At 39.1% G+C, this 18,352-nt stretch overlaps 1 protein-coding gene across 3 annotated transcripts in view; it reads left to right on the top strand.

Annotated features, from left to right (window-relative positions):
- The window catches only part of IFT52 (intraflagellar transport 52), a 35,462-nt gene that overhangs the window by 1,400 nt on the left and 15,710 nt on the right, over positions 1–18,352 (top strand). For 2 of the 3 annotated variants that reach the window (XM_008698090.2, XM_008698089.2), the window contains 7 exons: positions 1,340–1,464; positions 2,133–2,220; positions 5,845–5,974; positions 6,702–6,777; positions 7,878–7,949; positions 13,124–13,250; positions 17,028–17,114. In XM_008698090.2, the coding sequence (XP_008696312.1) occupies positions 1,340–1,464; positions 2,133–2,220; positions 5,845–5,974; positions 6,702–6,777; positions 7,878–7,949; positions 13,124–13,250; positions 17,028–17,114 (705 nt within the window). Of the gene's footprint in view, positions 1–1,339; positions 1,465–2,132; positions 2,221–5,844; positions 5,975–6,701; positions 6,778–7,877; positions 7,950–13,123; positions 13,251–17,027; positions 17,115–18,352 lie in introns of those variants that run through there. The other variant, XM_040638332.1, reaches the window with a different exon arrangement.

The following is an 18,352-nucleotide window of genomic DNA, read 5'->3' on the forward strand; positions in this document are numbered from 1 at the left end:
CTCTTGTGCGCTTTCATGCTCTCTCTCTCTCATTAAATAAATAAATAAAATCTTAGAACAAAAGAAAAGAAAAGGTAGTTTGGTGTCAGGCAGCTTTCTAGTAATTAAAAAAAGAACAATAATGAAGCTCATTTTGATCACCAAAATAAGTTCCAAATAGGCCAAAATTTATATCTTAAAAACTGACATAACAAAGTACTAGAAGAAAGCATTCTTTTCAATTGGTGTATGTATTTGTAACCTTAGCACAGCAAAACTCTTGTAAATATGTCCTGCAATCCAGAAGTCAGAAAGGAAAAGATTAATACTTTTGACTCTGTAAAATTTAAAACCTTCTGTATGTCCTGCAAAATTCCAAACCAAACCAAAAAAAAGTACTAGAAGCTAAGTCTAAAGACAAGTACATTTATGAAAGTATTTAATGATCAGTTAGAAAAATATTAAACCCAATAGAAAAATGAACAGAGTACATGAACAAGAAAATCAGAAGAAATATGAGTGGCCAATATGCACAGTGAAAGATGGCCATCTTACCAATTTCAAAGTGAAAATTAAAACAATGAGGGCTTTTTTAAAAATTATTTTTGCCTATTTTATTAGCAAAGATGAACAAGATTAGAAATAGGATTACATAGAAACAAATGCATTAGTGTTAATGGAATTAAAAAATACAATTTTGGAGGGCAATTTGGAAATTATTTAGCCATTCAGCAGGTAGGAATTTATTCTACAAATATGAAAAGTGCAGAAAAATATCATGTTTAAGGATGATGTTTGTAGCATTGTTTTACTAGCAAAAATTTTGAAAAAAAATATGTTCACCTGTATGACTGGTTAAATTATGGTACATCCATAAATGCAATATTGTGCAGCAGTTTTAAAAAAATGTGGTAGATCCATGTGTACTGACATGGAAAGATACAAAGTTAGGTGAAAAAAGTGTGTTGGATCCTATATCATAAAAAAATTGTAAGGTAACGTGTATAAAAAGAATCTAGAAGACTATGCCCCACACTTAACGGTAGTTAGCAGTGAGAAATCAAGTGGGAAACATAGTCTAAGGGCATAAAGGTAGGGTGATGGCAGGGCAGGGTCGTGAGAATAAGCTGGTAGGATGGCCAGGGCAAGAAACAGGAGGCAAAAGCCAGAGTTGGCCTTAACGTTTCTGTAGCTGTGATTATGCATTTTCATTCTCAACCTTCGAGAGTCATAGGGATTTCATAGCTAGGTTGCAGCTGTATGCCCTTTCTTGATAAATTAGAAGACTGTTTATTCCATTAGGATTTTTGGAATATTGTTTATTGTTTCTCTTTTTCTGATCCCTTCTTTTTTCCATAAGGTAACCATGGAGAAAGAGCTCCGGAGCACCATTCTTTTCAATGCATACAAAAAAGAAGTATTTACCACCAACAATGGCTATAAATCCATGCAGAAAAGACTTCGGAGTAATTGGAAGATTCAGAGGTGACCATATATATTGTTTTCCTTTCTAAGTGATAATAATAGCCTGCTGGTAATAATTGGAAAGTCTTTATTTTCTTATGTAAGAAGTTGTTTAGATAGGAGGAGTTCAATATAAAGATTGTTCAGAAGTAATTAAAAGATTATAAAAAACATCTCTTTTGAAAATTGACAATTAGCATATTGTCTCCCAAATTACAAATCAAAAAATTATTCGAATTATACAGATACAATTTTTTAAGAGGTTAGAGTCTTTCTCCATATTTTAACTTGGGTCAGTACTTCAGTTTAGGGAAAGGATAGATGAGAATTATCTCTTTGTGTGTGTGTGTGTGTGTGTGTGTGTGTGTGTAAATGGTTTTTCTTAATGGGTAAGGATATGTAATCATATCAGCTAATGGCAGAGCTGATTGAATTAGTAGTTGGAGGACTTTCATCTTGCATGGTTTAATTTGGACATCTTGGCCAATAGGAAGTATTTGAGCAGAGGCTGATCTGGGACAAGCCTATAGAGAGGATTTTTACTCTGGGAGAGAGGCTGTACCAGGTACCTCTAAATCCCTTCATCTCTGGGCCTCTCTGGCCTTTGGGTTCCATATAGTCTAGAGGCTAAAATAATTCCTAAATTGGCTTAAATTATGGATCTAACACTTTAAAAATCATATTTCTAGCTTAAAAGATGAAATCACATCTGAGAAGCTAATTGGGGTGAAACTGTGGATTACAGCTGGGCCAAGGGAAAAATTTACTGCAGCTGAGGTAAGAAATATCCAAAAAGAAGAAATACAGTAAGAAGGTTAGGTGCGTGGGCTCTGAAATTCTGGTTTTAATCCCTCTTCACCGTACACTGTATTGCCTTAAGGTATTCACTTTCCTGTCTTTCTTCATCATGGAGTTGTTAATGATCATTAACTGAGATACTGCATGTCAAGTACCAGACACATAGTTGAGGCTAATTAAGTACCAGCCATACCTGTTCGCCATATTTTTGCTTTGAAAATAGGAAAATTCCTTTTAACGTGAAGCTGTTTTAATTCTATTTCATAGAATAGACAAAGAATGATAAATGTAGAACCCAGAACACAAGTATTGGCAAAGATGTAGAGAAACTGGAACTTAGGTGCACTGTTGGTGGAAAGGTAAAATATGTGTCTGCAGCCATTATGTAAAATAGAATGGCAGTTCCCCAAAAAATTTTAAATAGAATTATCACATGATCCAGCAATCCCACTTCTAGATATATATCCAAAAGAATTGAAAGCAGAATCTCAAAGAGGTATTTGTACATTCACGTTTATAGCAGCATTATTCACAATAGCCAAAAGGTAGGAGCAACCCAAGTCTACCAATGGATGAATGGTAAACAAAATGTGGTATATACATCCAATAAATTATTATTCAGCCTTAAAAAGGTAGGCAGTTCTGATACATGCTACAATATGGGTGAATATTGAGGACGTTATGGTAAATGAAAGAAGCCAATTACAAAAAGACCAGTACTGTGTGATTCCGTTTATACGACGTGACTAGAGTAGTCAAATTCATATAAAGTTAGAATCGTGGTTGCCAGGGGCTAGGGTGAGGAAGGAAATGAGGAGTTGTTTAATAGGTATTGAGCGTCAGTTTTGCAAGACGAAAAGAGTTCTGGAGATGGATGGTGGTGATCCATTGCACAATTATGTGAATGTACTTAATTACTGACCTGCGCACTTAGAAATCGTTAAGATGGTAAATGTTACGTGTACTTTGCCACAACTAAACAGAAACCCCAGAACACAACAAGAGCTTTTCTCATAGAGACCTACAAGTGCTGTGGTGCTCAGGGAGGGTTGTGGGGAGTAGGGAAGTTGAGGCAGGGTGGGACCGATGTGGTCCTTAGACTGGGGGGATTCCACAGTCTTTTGCTCTGACTCTGGGTGGGGACACAGCAGGGAGGTCTACAGGGAAGCATTTCTATTGTTTTTTTGTTGTTGTTGACCTGACTGCAAGGCCACCTTCTCAGCTGAGAAGGGCATCAAGAGAGACATAACTGATCAGGTTAATTGAGAGAAGAGGCAGGAATTCCTGTTAGGAACATGGAGTTGGCCAGCTGCCCCCACCCACTGAGACCCTGAGGGAAATGTACACACAGTGGGCAGTGACCTGTGAAGGAATACTATATTCCTGGTTGGGTTTTAGCCTCACACTCCAATAATTTCTCCTCTGCTACCACCCTTCTCCACCTAGTGAAGACAAAGAGAGAGGTGACCAGGTCTTTGCTGAGGAAACAAGCAACCTCAGAAAAGCCAGGGCATCTGGAAAGAGAGTCAGAGACCAGTGCCTGGTCCTTTTCCCAAGAGGGAACAGGCACTAGGTCAAACCTTACTTCAGGCTCTTAGGGATGGAAGGCAGTGGCATCCAAAAGATAGAATCCCTTGAGAGGCATATTTAGCCTAATAAAATGTTCTCCCACCAGACCATGCCCGTCCAGCATGCCCTCTCTTTAGAGGTGGAGTGAGGTGGGAATGAAAGGCAGAAAACTTTTAACTTCTTTCTAAGGACCAACATCCCTCTGTGTTTTTATTCTTCTGCTAAGCTGATCCAAATGGTCAGTAGAGGTGTTCCTCCAGGCAGAGATCACTGCCTTCCTAGACACTGCTGCCGGCCTCCTAGAACCAGTAAAGGGGCCAGTTCATTCCTCATAGACTAGATGATCCCTCTTTGATGTTGTCCTCCAGAAACCTCTATGACAGGACATCATATGTTTGATACTAGATGTGAGAATCAAGCTGGAAACTAGACTGAATTTAGTTTTTCTTTGTTCCCACCTCAGCTCCATTGGCTTACACATTTGCTTGGTGATGGTATTCACTTACCGCCAGTTGGCCCAGACCATGCTTCCCAACCCTGTCAGATCAATATCTATCTATATTATTTTTTTAAGATTTTATTTATTTATTTTATTTTAGAGAGAGAGGTAGAGTGCAAGTGGAGGGAGGGACTAAGGGAGAGGGAGAGAATCTCAAGCCGACCCCATGCTGAGCACAGAGCCGGAAGCCCAATGTGGGGCTTGATCCCACGACCACAAGATCATGACCTGAGACAAAACCAAGAGTCAGATGCCTAATCGACTGTGCCATCCAGCACCCCTATCTATATTATAAATGAACCTTTATTCTGAATCGAGAAGCCTAGATATTATAACCCACTATCATTAAAAAATTAAGTGTCTTAACTGTAATGTAAAGAAGTTAAAGGAAGATGACTTATAAAAGAATATGTGTAAAAGTATAAAAGAATATGTGTGCTTCAAATTGTCAGTGTTTGGGCATATCGGCACTAGAAGAATACGTGTATTTCACTTTGCTAATGCTTGAGCCCTTCTTTATAATTGACATTTTGAAACAAAGGCTAAAAATAGGTATGTAGGATCCCCATGAATGGGACAGTCTCGTACAGAGTCCAGGATCCGTGAAGATCTCATTTGGGAGCTAGCCCCTTTGGTGATGTTAATTGTTGCACTATGTTTTCTATATTTAGGGGACTGGAGGAGAGAAGGAAGTCTAGGGAGTGTGCAAGAGCAAGAGCTTTGCTGTGGCAGAGCTGGGCGAAGCCAGTGGTTTCCAAAGTGGGATGTATATGGTAAATCACTGAGGTGCCGGAAGGAAACTCTATTTGTCGTATCTTTATTATCCTTCAAAATTTCCCTTTTTGGGAGGATGTTTTATAATTATATAAACACATGTACTTTATACACATATCAGAGTACGTGTTCACATTATTTTCTTATGGGGTGCTTGAGGAAAATTGAGAGACTATTGGTCTAGACCACTCACCCCAGGTTTTCTCAAGCTGGGTCAGCAAGACCAGTCCTAGTTTTTTCTTCCCTCTTCAGCTTTGGGAAAGCAAGAGAGAGCTTCCCAAGAGATAAGCAGATAACATGTATTTCTCACTGTGGCTTGATCAGTCAGTGACTGGAACAGAATTCCTCCCTCGGGGTGGTATGCAGTGCCTTCATCCTGATGTCTGTGGCTGGCAGTGAGGGGAAGGTTTGGTCTGGAGCAATCGTTTTCAACCAGTGCTGATGTTGTCTCCACTAGGTTGAGACCGGGGCTGCTGCTCAATGGCCTGTGAGTTTCCTTTAGCTAATGGTTTCCACTTTTGGTTTGCTTTCCAGATAGTCAGTGTGGAAAATGTTAATTCAGTTTGAGTATTTTGAAACTTTATGCTTAAAGACAAGCTTGGAAATCCTATGAAGAGAGTACCTTTTATATTATCTTATATACATTTATATTTAAGTGCCTTATAGATTTGTTTATTTTTCAGGTAGTTAAGATCTTATTCATAGTACTTTAGACAAAAGTCTTTCGGGTATATTCATATATGCTTTTTTCCTTTGTGTAGTTTGAAGTCCTGAAGAAATACCTTGATGGTGGTGGTGATATCCTTGTGATGCTAGGAGAGGGTGGGGAATCCAGATTTGACACGAATATTAACTTTCTTCTAGAAGAATATGGAATCATGGTTAATAATGGTAATTATTATTATTGTTATTTTAGTAGAAGCAGTTGTTTCCTATTTATTATTCATATTGTAGCCCTCTGGACCTAATAGTATAGTGGAAAGAGCCCTGGGCTGAGGGTGTGTGGTCCAGCATTCTGATCTCAGTGGCAGTCTGAGACTTCTGGGGCTAGGCTTCTTCCGTGTATAAAATGGGAGGAATCGGAACAGAGTTCCAGGGTTCCCTACAGGTCAAAGTTTATATGTGTCTATAATATCAAACCTATTTCTTTTTTTTTTTTTTAAGATTTTATTTATTTGACAGAGAGAGACAGCCAGTGAGAGAGGGAACACAAGCAGGGAGAGTGAGAGAGGAAGAAGCAGGCTCCCAGAGGAGAAGCCTGATGTGGGGCTCGATCCCAGAACGCTGGGATCACGCCCTGAGCCGAAGGCAGACACTTAACGACTGCGCCACCCAGGCGCCCCATATCAAACCTATTTCTTTTTTTTCTTTTTTTTTTTTTTAAAGATTTTATTTATTTGACAGAGAGAGAGACAGCCAGCGAGAGAGGGAACACAAGCAGGGGGAGTGGGAGAGGAAGAAGCAGGCCCATAGCAGAGGAGCCTGATGTGGGGCTCGATCCCACAACGCCGGGATCACGCCCTGAGCCTAAGGCAGACGCTTAACCGCTGTGCCACCCAGGCGCCCCTCAAACCTATTTCTAATCTAAGATGCAACTTCCTCTCTTTTTCCCTTAAAGATGCTGTGGTTAGAAATGTATATTATAAGTATTTCCATCCTAAAGAAGCTCTAGTTTCCAACGGAGTCCTGAATAGGTAAGCGTGTTGAAAGCAGAAATGTTTTTACAGATGATTCCTATCTTCTCTTGTCTCTTCTCACACGTTCTTGTCACTGGCCTTTGTTCCTTTCTTGTTCTTTTGTTTTATTTTACTGTATTATAGTTTATTTTATCCCGTTACTTCTCATTCCTCCAGTTACATTCCTCCCATGTTTTGAAACCTTATTACACATTCACCTTTTTGTCAGAATGCATTCAGTTGCAAGTGTAGAAAACCCTATTCTCTCAATGGGATGAAACAATGAAAAGATCTTATTGATTCATGTAATTGAAAAGCCCAGAAATAGGGCAGGCTTTAGGTGTGGATTGACTGAAAATTGATGATGTTGTCAGGGCTCCAGTTCCATTGCTCTGTAGTTCTCTTGGCTCTGCTCTGCTGTGTGTATGGGCTGAATAATTTAGCAGTATCCCTGCATGCCACACCATCTAGGGCAAGAGAGCCTGCTTTGGTCCCAGCATTCCCAGCAAGAGTAGTCCTGAGATTTGCTCTGTTTGGGCTGGCCTACGCCACATGCCCATCCTGAACTGGTCACTGTGGCAGAGGGCATAGAATGCCCCGATGATGCGTATAGCTGGGTCATATTCTCTACCCCTGGAGCTGGGGTGAGGTCAATTTTTTCTGTTTCACTGGATCTTAAAGGATAAATTAGGGGCTTTGGAGAAGTGGGAGGTGAATGTGTGAGAGGAGCAGCATCGGGTGCCCTCTCTGTGAGCTTTTCCCTATATTCAAAATTATTCATTCCACACTTGAATTTGCTATATGCCAGGTGCTCTGCTGGGTCTGATGATACCGAGTCTAGAATATAGGACTAGAATGTGGATCTAGTCTAGAATATGGTCTAGTATATTGATCCTTCCCTCAGGACTCAAGAAAGAAGAACTGATCCTCATATATAACTTTTGCAAGCTACACAAAGAGGTGTAGGTATGTAGGTGTACCTTTATTTAAGTTTTAAGAATTATGTTTTGAAAAAGTCTGCAAAATCCTTGCAGTTAGTTCATACTTACTGTTAATGAATGGAGTGTGAAATTCCTAAATTTTTTTTTGTTTACTAGATTTAATTTTTTTTCTTCAAGGGAAATTAGCCGAGCTGCAGGGAAGGCCGTGCCTGGAATCATTGATGAGGAAAGCAATGGAAACAATGCCCAGTGAGTGTGTTTTCTGAGGCTACCTAAAGAGGATGCATTTGTCATTTTGAGGAGTTTTCTTTTTCAAAGTGAAGAGTTTTCATTTCTCATTATAAAAGTCATTCTCACCAAAAAAACCAATTTGAACAGTTCGAAAGGAAGAAAATAGAAGTCGTGCACTATAAATGTATACCCCTTTCCCCAAAGATAATTATTCTTAACAATATGGTATTTAGATTTCTAGATTTTTTTTTCATATTTAAAAATATAGATAGGTACCATATTCTTTTAAATGACTAGATTAAATTGGAATTATCCTAATTTATCTAACCAATCTCCTGTTGTTGAACGTTTAGGTCATTTGTGATATTTTGTTTTAATAGTTAAACCGAACATTTATTGAGCACTTACTATATGACTGGCATTTGTCTGTGTGTGTGTGTGTGTGTGTGTGTGTGTATGTGTATGAGACAGGCATTTTTATCTCATTTAATCATCACAGAAACACACAAAGGTTTTAGATGAGGTCACAGAGAGGTTAATTGCCCAAGCTCACTTGACTAGTAAGTGTGAGAGCTTGGTTTCAAACCTAGGCAGTCTGCTCCAGGGCCTGTGCTCTTAACTTCTGCTCCAAATTGTTATTATAAACAATTTTATACTTACTATAAATAAAGCACATAGTGAATATCTTTGTACGTGCGATTTTTGTGCATCTATGCTAATATTTTAGTAATGATAGATCTTAGTATTAGAATTTCTGGGTCAGAAGTTTTCCAGTTGTTGCATTGCCAAATGTGGTACGTGGCTAAATTGCCTCCGAGGTAGTTTATAGCACTTGTTGTCCCTATGAACATCTCCCTTTTTCTCTCTCGCTAGCATGGAGTATTCTCATGAAAATGATATCTCTTTATTTTAATTTGCTTTTCTTTGATTACTACTGAGTGGGATAGCCTTTAAAGGCTATTGGCTGATTGTATTTCCTCTGTTAATTTCCTGTTCACTACTTTTTGCCCATTTTTCTATTGATAGTTTATCTTTTCTTATTCATTTATAAGACCTCCACGTGTTGTAAATATTTTTTCTGATTTACCTTTCTCCTATGAGGTATTTCGCCTCATAAGAGTTGAAAGTTTTATGTAGTTAAGGCATATTACAAAACTCTGTAATGAAAACAATGTGGTAATAATGCAGAAATAAAGAGAAATAAATAAATTAGAATCAGACTGTATATATGAAAGGTGAGGATTATTAGTTTATAGTAAAAATGACATTTTAAATTATTGGGGAATGAAGGGCATAATTGTGGCTAACCATTTGAAAAAACATTTCCATTTTTGCAGCACACTCCTAAAATATATTTCAGATGGATTACACTTTTTTAATAATTTTTTATTACATTATGTTAGTCACCATACAGTATATCCCTAGTTTTTGATGTAAAGTTCCATGATTCATTACTTGCGTATAACACCCAGTGCACCATGCAAAATGTGCCCTCCTTAATCAGATGGATGAAAATTTTAAATGATAAAAAAAAATGCAACCATAAGATCACTAAAAGTTGGTGAATATTTTATAATCCTTAGAATAAAGAAGACCTTTCTTAGGACGAAACCAAGGTAAAGTGATAAAAGTGAAAAACGTATGGCAAAATACATCATAGAATTAACATTTTTGACATTCAAGAATCATAATATTATTTATTTATTTAAGCTCAATCTAACTCTTTTTTTAAATTAAGTTTTTTATTTTAATTCCAGTATAATTAACATACAGTGTTATATTCATTTCAGGTGCACAGTGTAGTGATTCAACATTTCGACACATTCCTTGGTGCTCACCATGATAAGTGTCCTCCTCTTTAACCCCCATCATCTGTTTCACCCATCCCCCACCCCTCATCATCTAATTCTTAAGCTTTGTGTCAGCTTATCCAGTTGGTGTAGGTAAAAGAACTGTGGATTTGGAGGTAGAAGTTTTTATTTTCATGTCTATCTTTGAGGGTGACCTGGGCAAGTTACTCTTAGCTTCTGTTTGTATGTCTGTGTAATGGAGATGATATGAATCTTACGAAGTTGTTGGGAAACGCCAGTGAGGCCACACTTATAAAAGTGCTTTGTTAGCTACATGGCATAGTACCTTACCTGTTGTTGTGTTATTAAGTCCTTGGTAATTGTGGTGAAGGGCAGATGGCTAGTTGACTGTTTCCTGGGTCATCCCGGAAGCATAAGTTTCTGGGCAGGCTCTGAGATGTGGAGATCTACTCCTGCTTTGTGTTTTGAAAAATCTTGACCTACTGAAGTCTGAGGTTCTCATTTTTCTATCATGTCCCTTTTCCCTTCTCTCACTCAGCTGTAGCCACATTGATTTTGTTTCAGTTCCTTAAATATGCTAAGTTCATTCCTATCTTAGGGGCCTGTACATATTTGCTCCCTGTCCCAGGAATACACTTTCCCAGCTATTTACCCAGCTAATTCTTATTCATTCATGTGTGGTTTGGAAAAATCCTGTTTTTGGTTTTTGGGTGGATGTATATATGCTTAAAGTCTTATAAAATGTCAGTCTGATTGATTTCTTACTAATAATAAAAGAAATAGAGGAGTATAAATACTAGCTTATAAAATGTCAGTCTGATTGGTTTCTTACTAATAATAAAAGAAATAGAGGAGTATAAATAATAGCTGACAGTTTTCATCGGATGACTCAAGTGTCCATTTTCCCTTCCTCCTTGAGAATCATCTCCTTGGAGTGTATTTGGTGGAAGTGTGGAGCAAGGATGTGCACTCACAACCATGTAACTGTTTCTCCCACATCCCTTTTCTTCCTCCATGGCAACTGCTCATTTCTTTCTGCTTCTGGCCTGGGACTCGTGGCCTACAGTCCCCTTTCCTGGGCTAGTGCTGGGGCAGGGCAGAAGGGGGAGAATAGAGAACGTGGGGCAGGTGCCACTTCTCACCCATGATATGACACAGAAGTCAGAGGGGTAGGTGAGACTTGACTGAAGTGAGGGGGAAACTAGCTCTGAAAGGAAATAATTTAAAACTTAAGCTAAAGAGAATTTTCTCATGGTCTAAGAGAAAGGAAAATTCACATTATCTTTATAGGGAGCTCTTCATGGGTGCTTCCCCTCCCCAATTTCTAACTTTATGCTTTGTTATAAGATTCCTGTTTCGATTCTGAGAGCACTTCCTTCGAACAACTACCTTTTCAGAGCTCCATCTTGCTTTCAGTTAAACCTTAGCCCCTCCTGCAGGAGTTTGCCACACCCCAGGGTCTGCACTCCACCCTTACCCCTCCAATCCCACACTCTTTTTAGGAGTACATTGCCCCAGGTCAGACTGATTCACTCTAGATACTCTTAAGTGTTTGTTAGTACAGAATAGGGGAAGGGGAAGGAGGCCAAGACAGGTGTGTGTGAAGTGTCTGATGTCTGGTCTCTATTCACATAAGTACTTGACTGAGAACATGGCCTTCTAATGACAGCCATTCATCCCTGGAGATTATACAAGTCAGATCTGTAAGGAAGGGGGAAATATTTACCTGGAAGACATTGTCATACAGAGCATAGCTCCAGTTCAGCCCTGAGATGAGGGCCCCTCTTCTCCTCCTCCATAGGGCTTTCTCTAGTTCTTCCAGTTACAGTCATTTACACATATGATTTTAAGTTGTTAATTCGCTTTCAGATTTTTTAAATGCTTTATTAAACTGGTAGCTAGAGTTATACCAATTTTTGGATTGACAAACCAAAGCTTAGAGAAAATTTTGTGGTTTTGGGTTTTTTTTGTGTGTGTTTTGTGTTTGCAATGAGATACTACCTCACACCTGTCAGAATGGCTAAAATTAACAACACAGGAAACGACAGATGTTGGTGAGGATGCAGGGAGTGGGTGACACTTTGACACTATTGGTGGGAATGCAGCCACTCTGGAAAACAATATGGAGGTTCCTCAAAAAGTTAAAAATAGAACTACCCTATGACCCAGCAATTGCACTACTAGGTATTTACCCAAAGAATACAAAAATGACTGACTCAAAGGGGCACATGCACCCCAATGTTTATCCAGCATTATCAACAATAGCCAAACCATGGAGAGAGCCCCAATGTCCATCAACTGATGAATGGATAAAGATGTAGTATATATGCATATGTATATATAATGAAATATTGCTCAGCCATCAAAAAAATGAAAGCTTGCCATTTGCAATCGATGTGGGTAGAGCTAGAGTGTATTATGCTAAGTGAAAGAATTCTGTCAGAGAATGCCAAATACTGTATGAATTCACTTCTATGTAGAATTTAGGAAACAAAACAGATGAACTTATGGGAAGGGGAAAAAAAGAGAGAGGGAAGCAAACCATAAGAGACTCTTAATGATAGAGAACAAACTGAGGGTTGATGGAGGGATATGGGTGGGGATGGGTATTAAGGAGAACACTTGTTATGGTGAGCACTGGATATTGTATGTAAGTGATGAGTCACTAAATTCTACTTCTGAAACCACTATTACACTGTATGTTAACTAACCAGAATTTAAAAAAAATATTTAAAGATTTTATTTGAGAGAGAGTGCTGGGGGGGCGGGGGAGAGAGTATGAGCAGGGGGGAGGGGCAGAGGGAGAGGGAGAAGCAGATTCCCTGCTAAGCAGGGAGCTCCACTTGGGACTAGTCCCAGATCATGACTTGAGCCAAAGGCGTAGACACTTAACTGACTGAGCCACCCAGGTGCCCCTTATCTAGCCAGAATTTAAATAAAAATTTGAAAAAGGAAAAAAAAAAGTAAAAGACATCTTTATCATCAGAGGTAGAGACCTTAGCGTTGAGAAAGCTACAGAAATACACCTTGCTACTTTTTTACTAATCTACTGCCTCAGCCCAGATTCCACTTAGAATTCCTTACTAAAGCCCTCAAATACCTGTTTTCTTTATCCTGTCAATTCCTCACCCATTTATTGTCTCTGTATAAAAGGTATAAAAAACTACCTGCCTTGGTCATTTCTTTGGGTCTCAATTTCATTATTGGGCCTCCGTGTGTATGTAATAAAACTTTGGTTTTTTTACTCCTGACCAAAACCACCCCCCCAAAACCAGAAAACTTTGTGTTTGATCTTGAATTGCTCAAGAAGCACTGAAATTATCTTCAAAACTTTTTATTTACTATTATTTTTAATTTGAATGTTTCTTTAATTTCTTACAGGGCTCTTACCTTTGTTTATCCTTTTGGTGCCACGTTGAGTGTCATGAAACCAGCAGTGGCTGTTCTGTCCACAGGCTCTGTCTGCTTCCCGCTTAACAGACCCATTCTGGCTTTCTATCACTCGAAGGTACAGCCTTTCTTAGATGTGGGTGGATACATTATTTTTAATATTGAAATAATAAAAACTGTTTCCAGAGGGGTTTTATATGTTTTCTCCCTGGTCTTTACAACAGCCACCTGTGCGGTAGTATTTCAGTTAACTACACTTTATTTATGGGGAAATAGCAGATTGTCCAGTTATCGATGGAGTCAAGACCTATCTCTTACCATTCTAAGTCCAAAGCTATTCCACGGTAGCATGAGGCTACCTGTATTATAACCGTCTATGACTACAGGCTCTCACGCTCAACGTAAGAGAATCCATCCAGGGAAGGGTGAGTTAACACACTATGCCAAAATGTACACAATTGCGCTATTATTTTAGATTGTCCCAGGGCAATATATCAGAAGACTAGTTGCTCAGTTCTTATCCTGGAGACCCCACAAAATGTGGGAGCACGTGGTCCCAGAGGACATAGCCCCTCTCATCATGACCCCACTTATCTACTGCTCAACTCAGGACTTGAGCTCATGACCCTGACATTCAGACCTAAGATCAAGAGTCGGACACTCAACCGAGTGAGCCACCCAGGTGCCCCACCCACTGCCTTTTAATTCGTGTTTTGCTGAATTCACCTTTATTTGTTTACCAAGACTTAGAATTCACCAGCTGACCTCCCAGTTTTTCTCTAGTTCCTCATATCCTATTTTTCTCTGTGGGATTTTTTTACTTTTCCCTCCCATATTTAAAGGGTCTGACTTCATTTTATTAGGAAGTAAATAAATGTTTTTGAATGTTTTGAATGCTGTTTTTTTTTTTTAAGATTTTTTTTTATTTTATTTTATTTATTCGACAGAGAGAGAGACAGCCAGCGAGAGAGGGAACACAAGCAGGGGGAGTGGGAGAGGAAGAAGCAGGCTCATAGCGGAGGAGCCTGATGTGGGGCTCGATCCCATAACGCCGGGATCACGCCCTGAGCCGAAGGCAGACGCTTAACCGCTGTGCCACCCAGGCGCCCCTGAATGCTGTTTTTGAAAGATTTTATTTTTTTGAAAGAATTTTGGACAAAATAGTTATTATGGTAGGTAGTTTCTCCCAAACAATGGAAATAAGTGTTTTAAAATTAAAGTATTAAATGATTCAAGATGAGGAAATAATCAGTTTCCATAAATTGTCAGTTTATAGTCACAAAAGTAATGAAACAACTATGTTAAGGGGCCTCTGGTAATTAATATTTTGATTATTTATTTGTCTGTTTATTTATTTAGAGAGGGAGAGGAAGAATCTCAAGTGGGCTCCATGCCCGGCATGGAGCCTGATGTGGGCTGGGGCTTGATCTGACAGTGCTGAGATCATGACCTGAGCTGAAATCAAGAATTGGAAAGTTAGCTGACTGAGCCACCCAGGCACCCCTATTATTTTTGATTTTTTAACCAAATTTTTAATCTCTGTACACAGAGATTTTACTTAGCTTCCTCAGTGGATTTTTATGAAACATCTATTAAGTACAGAGTTCTATGCTAACTGTGATGATTCTTCTAGAACTCTTGAGATTATCATCTGCTCATTGCCTAGCTATTTAAAGCCTATTTTCTTTTCCTAAGAAGATTTTATCTCATTTGTTTAAAAAGATTTTATGTATTTATTTAGAGAGAGAGTAGTGCAAGCAGGGGGGGGGGGACACAGGGAGAAGGAGAGAGAGACTCTCAAGGAGACTCCTTGTTGAGCATGGGAGCCTGACGTGGGCTGATGCCAGGACACTGGGATCATAACCTAAACTGAAATTGGGAGTCAGATGCTCGACCATTTAATGGACTGAGCCACCCAGGCGCCCCTCCTAACAAGCTTTTAGTCCTGCCTTATAAACACCATCTTTGAGAGGTTTTTACCTGTCACTTTTATGTTTGTGAGATAAACCAGTGATGCCTGAGGGGGCACTCCTATACTCCCGGAAACCCCAAGCAGGGCGAAGCTAGCACGGGGTTGAGGGGTGTGTTCTGCCTCCTTGCCCAAGGCCATTGCCTTCTTGAGCTTGTCATGATCCTTTCTAGGTCTCTAGTTTACTAGCATAAACTCATTAATATCGAAGGAGCAAATCAGTCCTTAAGTAGATACACTCTAATTTAATTGGAACAAATTAGAGACAAAAGTTGGAAAAGGAAACTGAAGGCAATGGTAGAATCTCTGTCCAGAATAAAAGGATTAACTATAGTCTATTTGAAATAAATGAGGTAGGGAAAAAAAAGAATATTAAAGAAAAAATATAGACCTAACTGTGGGTAGTAGTGAGAAGGAAAGTCCTTTCCTCTTCCTGTATTTACTTACATATGTGGGTTCAAATCGCAGCAGAGTTCATTCAGCACTCCCCATTCTTCCTGTGGAATTCCACCAAATTTACTTCCGTTCTCAGTAACTGATGTGCTTTCAGTAGTTATGTTATAGTCAGTGTTATTTTTCCTATGAACCATTTGCTTTTAATGTGGTGCAGTCACAGTTTGTTTTGCAAATCTTGTTTTATTTATGGAATTTGTGTATTTGTATCTCTTCACATCTCTGGCTTGAGAGTAATTCTTTCCTAGTACCGTTACAACTGTGCCTATTTCCTGTATGTGATGTTGTTAGAAAAACCAAATTCATTTTGTAGTTTTAACATTGTACTATTTTTTTCTTTACCAAAGTAATTTATGCTCATTGTAGAAAAACTGAAAAATACAGAGATGAAAGGAAAAAAAAAAAAGTCTCGCTACACAACTGACATTTTGGTCATTTTCTCCTTACTTTTTCTTGCAGCTCGTTTTTATTTATTTGCCTCACGGGCTTTAAGCGAGGGTGTGTGTACAATTTATGGCATCCTTTTTTTTTTTAACCTCATGTTAAAGCAAAAAAAAAAAAAATGCACCTCATGTTATGACAGAAGGCTTCTTCCAGGTTACTGAAAACCCTTTGTAACATACAACTTCACCGCTAGAGGAGGTTCCCTTATCCTTAGCCACTGTTTCTGTGGCTGAACATTTGGATTTATTTCTGACTTTCTGTGATTATGACTGTAAAATTGTCCATAGAGTTTTGTAGGCTTTGTTGCATATGTTGACAGTTTCAGCATAGTGCGAAAGAAGTTATTTCGTTGAAATCTGACACTGTAGTCATCTTTTTCATATTTATTAATCTGATAGGCAAAAATACTTTTATTTTTTAAATAACTAATTAAATTTTTTTCTTATTAGCCAATTATTTCTTTTGTGAATATTTTTTTCCTTTTTGAGAGAGAGAGAAGGGGGGAAGGAGCAGAGAGACAGGGAGAGAGGGAATCTTAAGCAGGCTCCGTGCCCAGCGTGGAGCCTGACACAGGACTTGATCTCACAACCCTGAGATCATGACCTGAGCCGGTATCAAGAGCTGGACACTTAACTGAGCCACCCAGGTGCCCTCTTCTGTGAATTTTTCATGCTCATGGATTAGTTTTCTGTTTGGATCTTAAACACTGTCTTTTGATAGTCATAAAATATCTTTAAATCTTTACAGATTGCCTTTGGATTCTTTTTTTCCTTTAGAATTATAACCTTCATTTATAAGTTAACTGGGAAAATGCTGTAGAACCAATTCACATTGCTTTTTGTTAAAGTCAAATAGAAGGATATAGAAGTGTCTAAAATGAGAAGCAGGTGGGAATATAGTTGCTATCATGGTTAATATTTCTAGGTCATTAAAATCCTCTCATGATTCTGATGATAAGTTTTTGGGGACTAGGATGCACGTGGTGTGTTTTGGGATCTGAGTATCTAACACCACTTTTATCGTTGACAGAACCAAGGTGGGAAGCTGGCAGTGCTTGGCTCATGTCACATGTTCAGTGACCAGTATTTGGATAAAGAAGAAAACAGCAAAATCATGGTAGGTTCTTCTTTTTCATCACATTAATGTATAATGTGTATGATTTTCATGTCATTAAAAAAAAAATCCTGCTAAGGTCATCGATTCATTTAAAACCAGATCTTCAGGGACACCTGGCTGGTTCAGTCAGAAGAGCGTGCGACTCTTGATCTTGGGTCGTGAGTTCGAGCCCCACATTGGGTGTAGAGATTACTAAAAAAAACAAACTTAAAAAAAATAAAAAAGTAAAAAATAAAACTAACTCTTCAGAACCCATTAAATGCCTGGCACTAAGAATACAAGGTTGAGTCAGGTACAGTCCCTGCTTTGAAGACATCTATAGTACATTGAGAGAGAGCGTGAGAGACAGACGTAAATTTAGAAGGATGTGGTGAATGTTTTTAAGCATGCCAGGTTGGGGTGGAAGCCAGGAGCAGGCTCAACCAGTACCTCACGTGTAAAGCCCAGGAACTTGAACTTTCTGCAGGAAACTATGGAGAGCCCTTGTAGAGTGTGGCAGCCTTGGGCATAGTCAGATCTATGTTTCAGAAAGACTCCTCTGTCAGGCACGTAGAAAGCGAGAGGTAGGAGGCAACCTGGAGCCAGTTGGGAGATTGGCAGAGTCAGCCAGCCGGGAGGGGATGATGACCTGAGTGAAGGTAGCGAAGGTGGGAATGAGGAGAGCGGCCAGCCGGCACGTGGTGTCGGGAGGGGTTATGACAGGACTGCCTGGGCACTGGTCGATGTGGGGAATGAGATGAAGGCACTGCAGTTGCTTGTCAGCGTAGTGGGGAGGAAACCTGTCTTGTGAAGGGTGACACATGGTGTGTGCCAGCTGGACATTGGTGTGATTCTGGTGACTCAGTTGCCAGAGGAAGAAGGTCCCACTGAACTTTTTCATTAATAAAACAATTCCTTCAGCCTTAGGACTGTCATTGTATTGAGAGACTGATTAAGATCTTGTTTCTGCAGAATCCACATGAAATTCTAGTGTCTCTAGACACATTCCAGGGGCATCTATCTATAAGTCTACTCTTTAAGTTCAGACCGTCATCAGCACATTTAAACGGGTTGTTTCGGGATCATGAGCAAGTTTTAATACATTTTGGCCTGTGGTTAAAAGTGAAAGTGCCCTAAGATAAATGCTCAATTTCCAATAGTAGAAGTGGCATTAGAGTTAGGAAAACTTTGACGTTTTCATATGATTTCACCAAGAGAAGGGTGGCTACTCTTTTTTGGAAAACTGCTATGTAGTCTCT

This window comes from Ursus maritimus, unplaced genomic scaffold (assembly GCF_017311325.1).
Source record: "Ursus maritimus isolate PB19 unplaced genomic scaffold, ASM1731132v1 scaffold_22, whole genome shotgun sequence".
Taxonomy (NCBI): domain Eukaryota; kingdom Metazoa; phylum Chordata; class Mammalia; order Carnivora; family Ursidae; genus Ursus; species Ursus maritimus.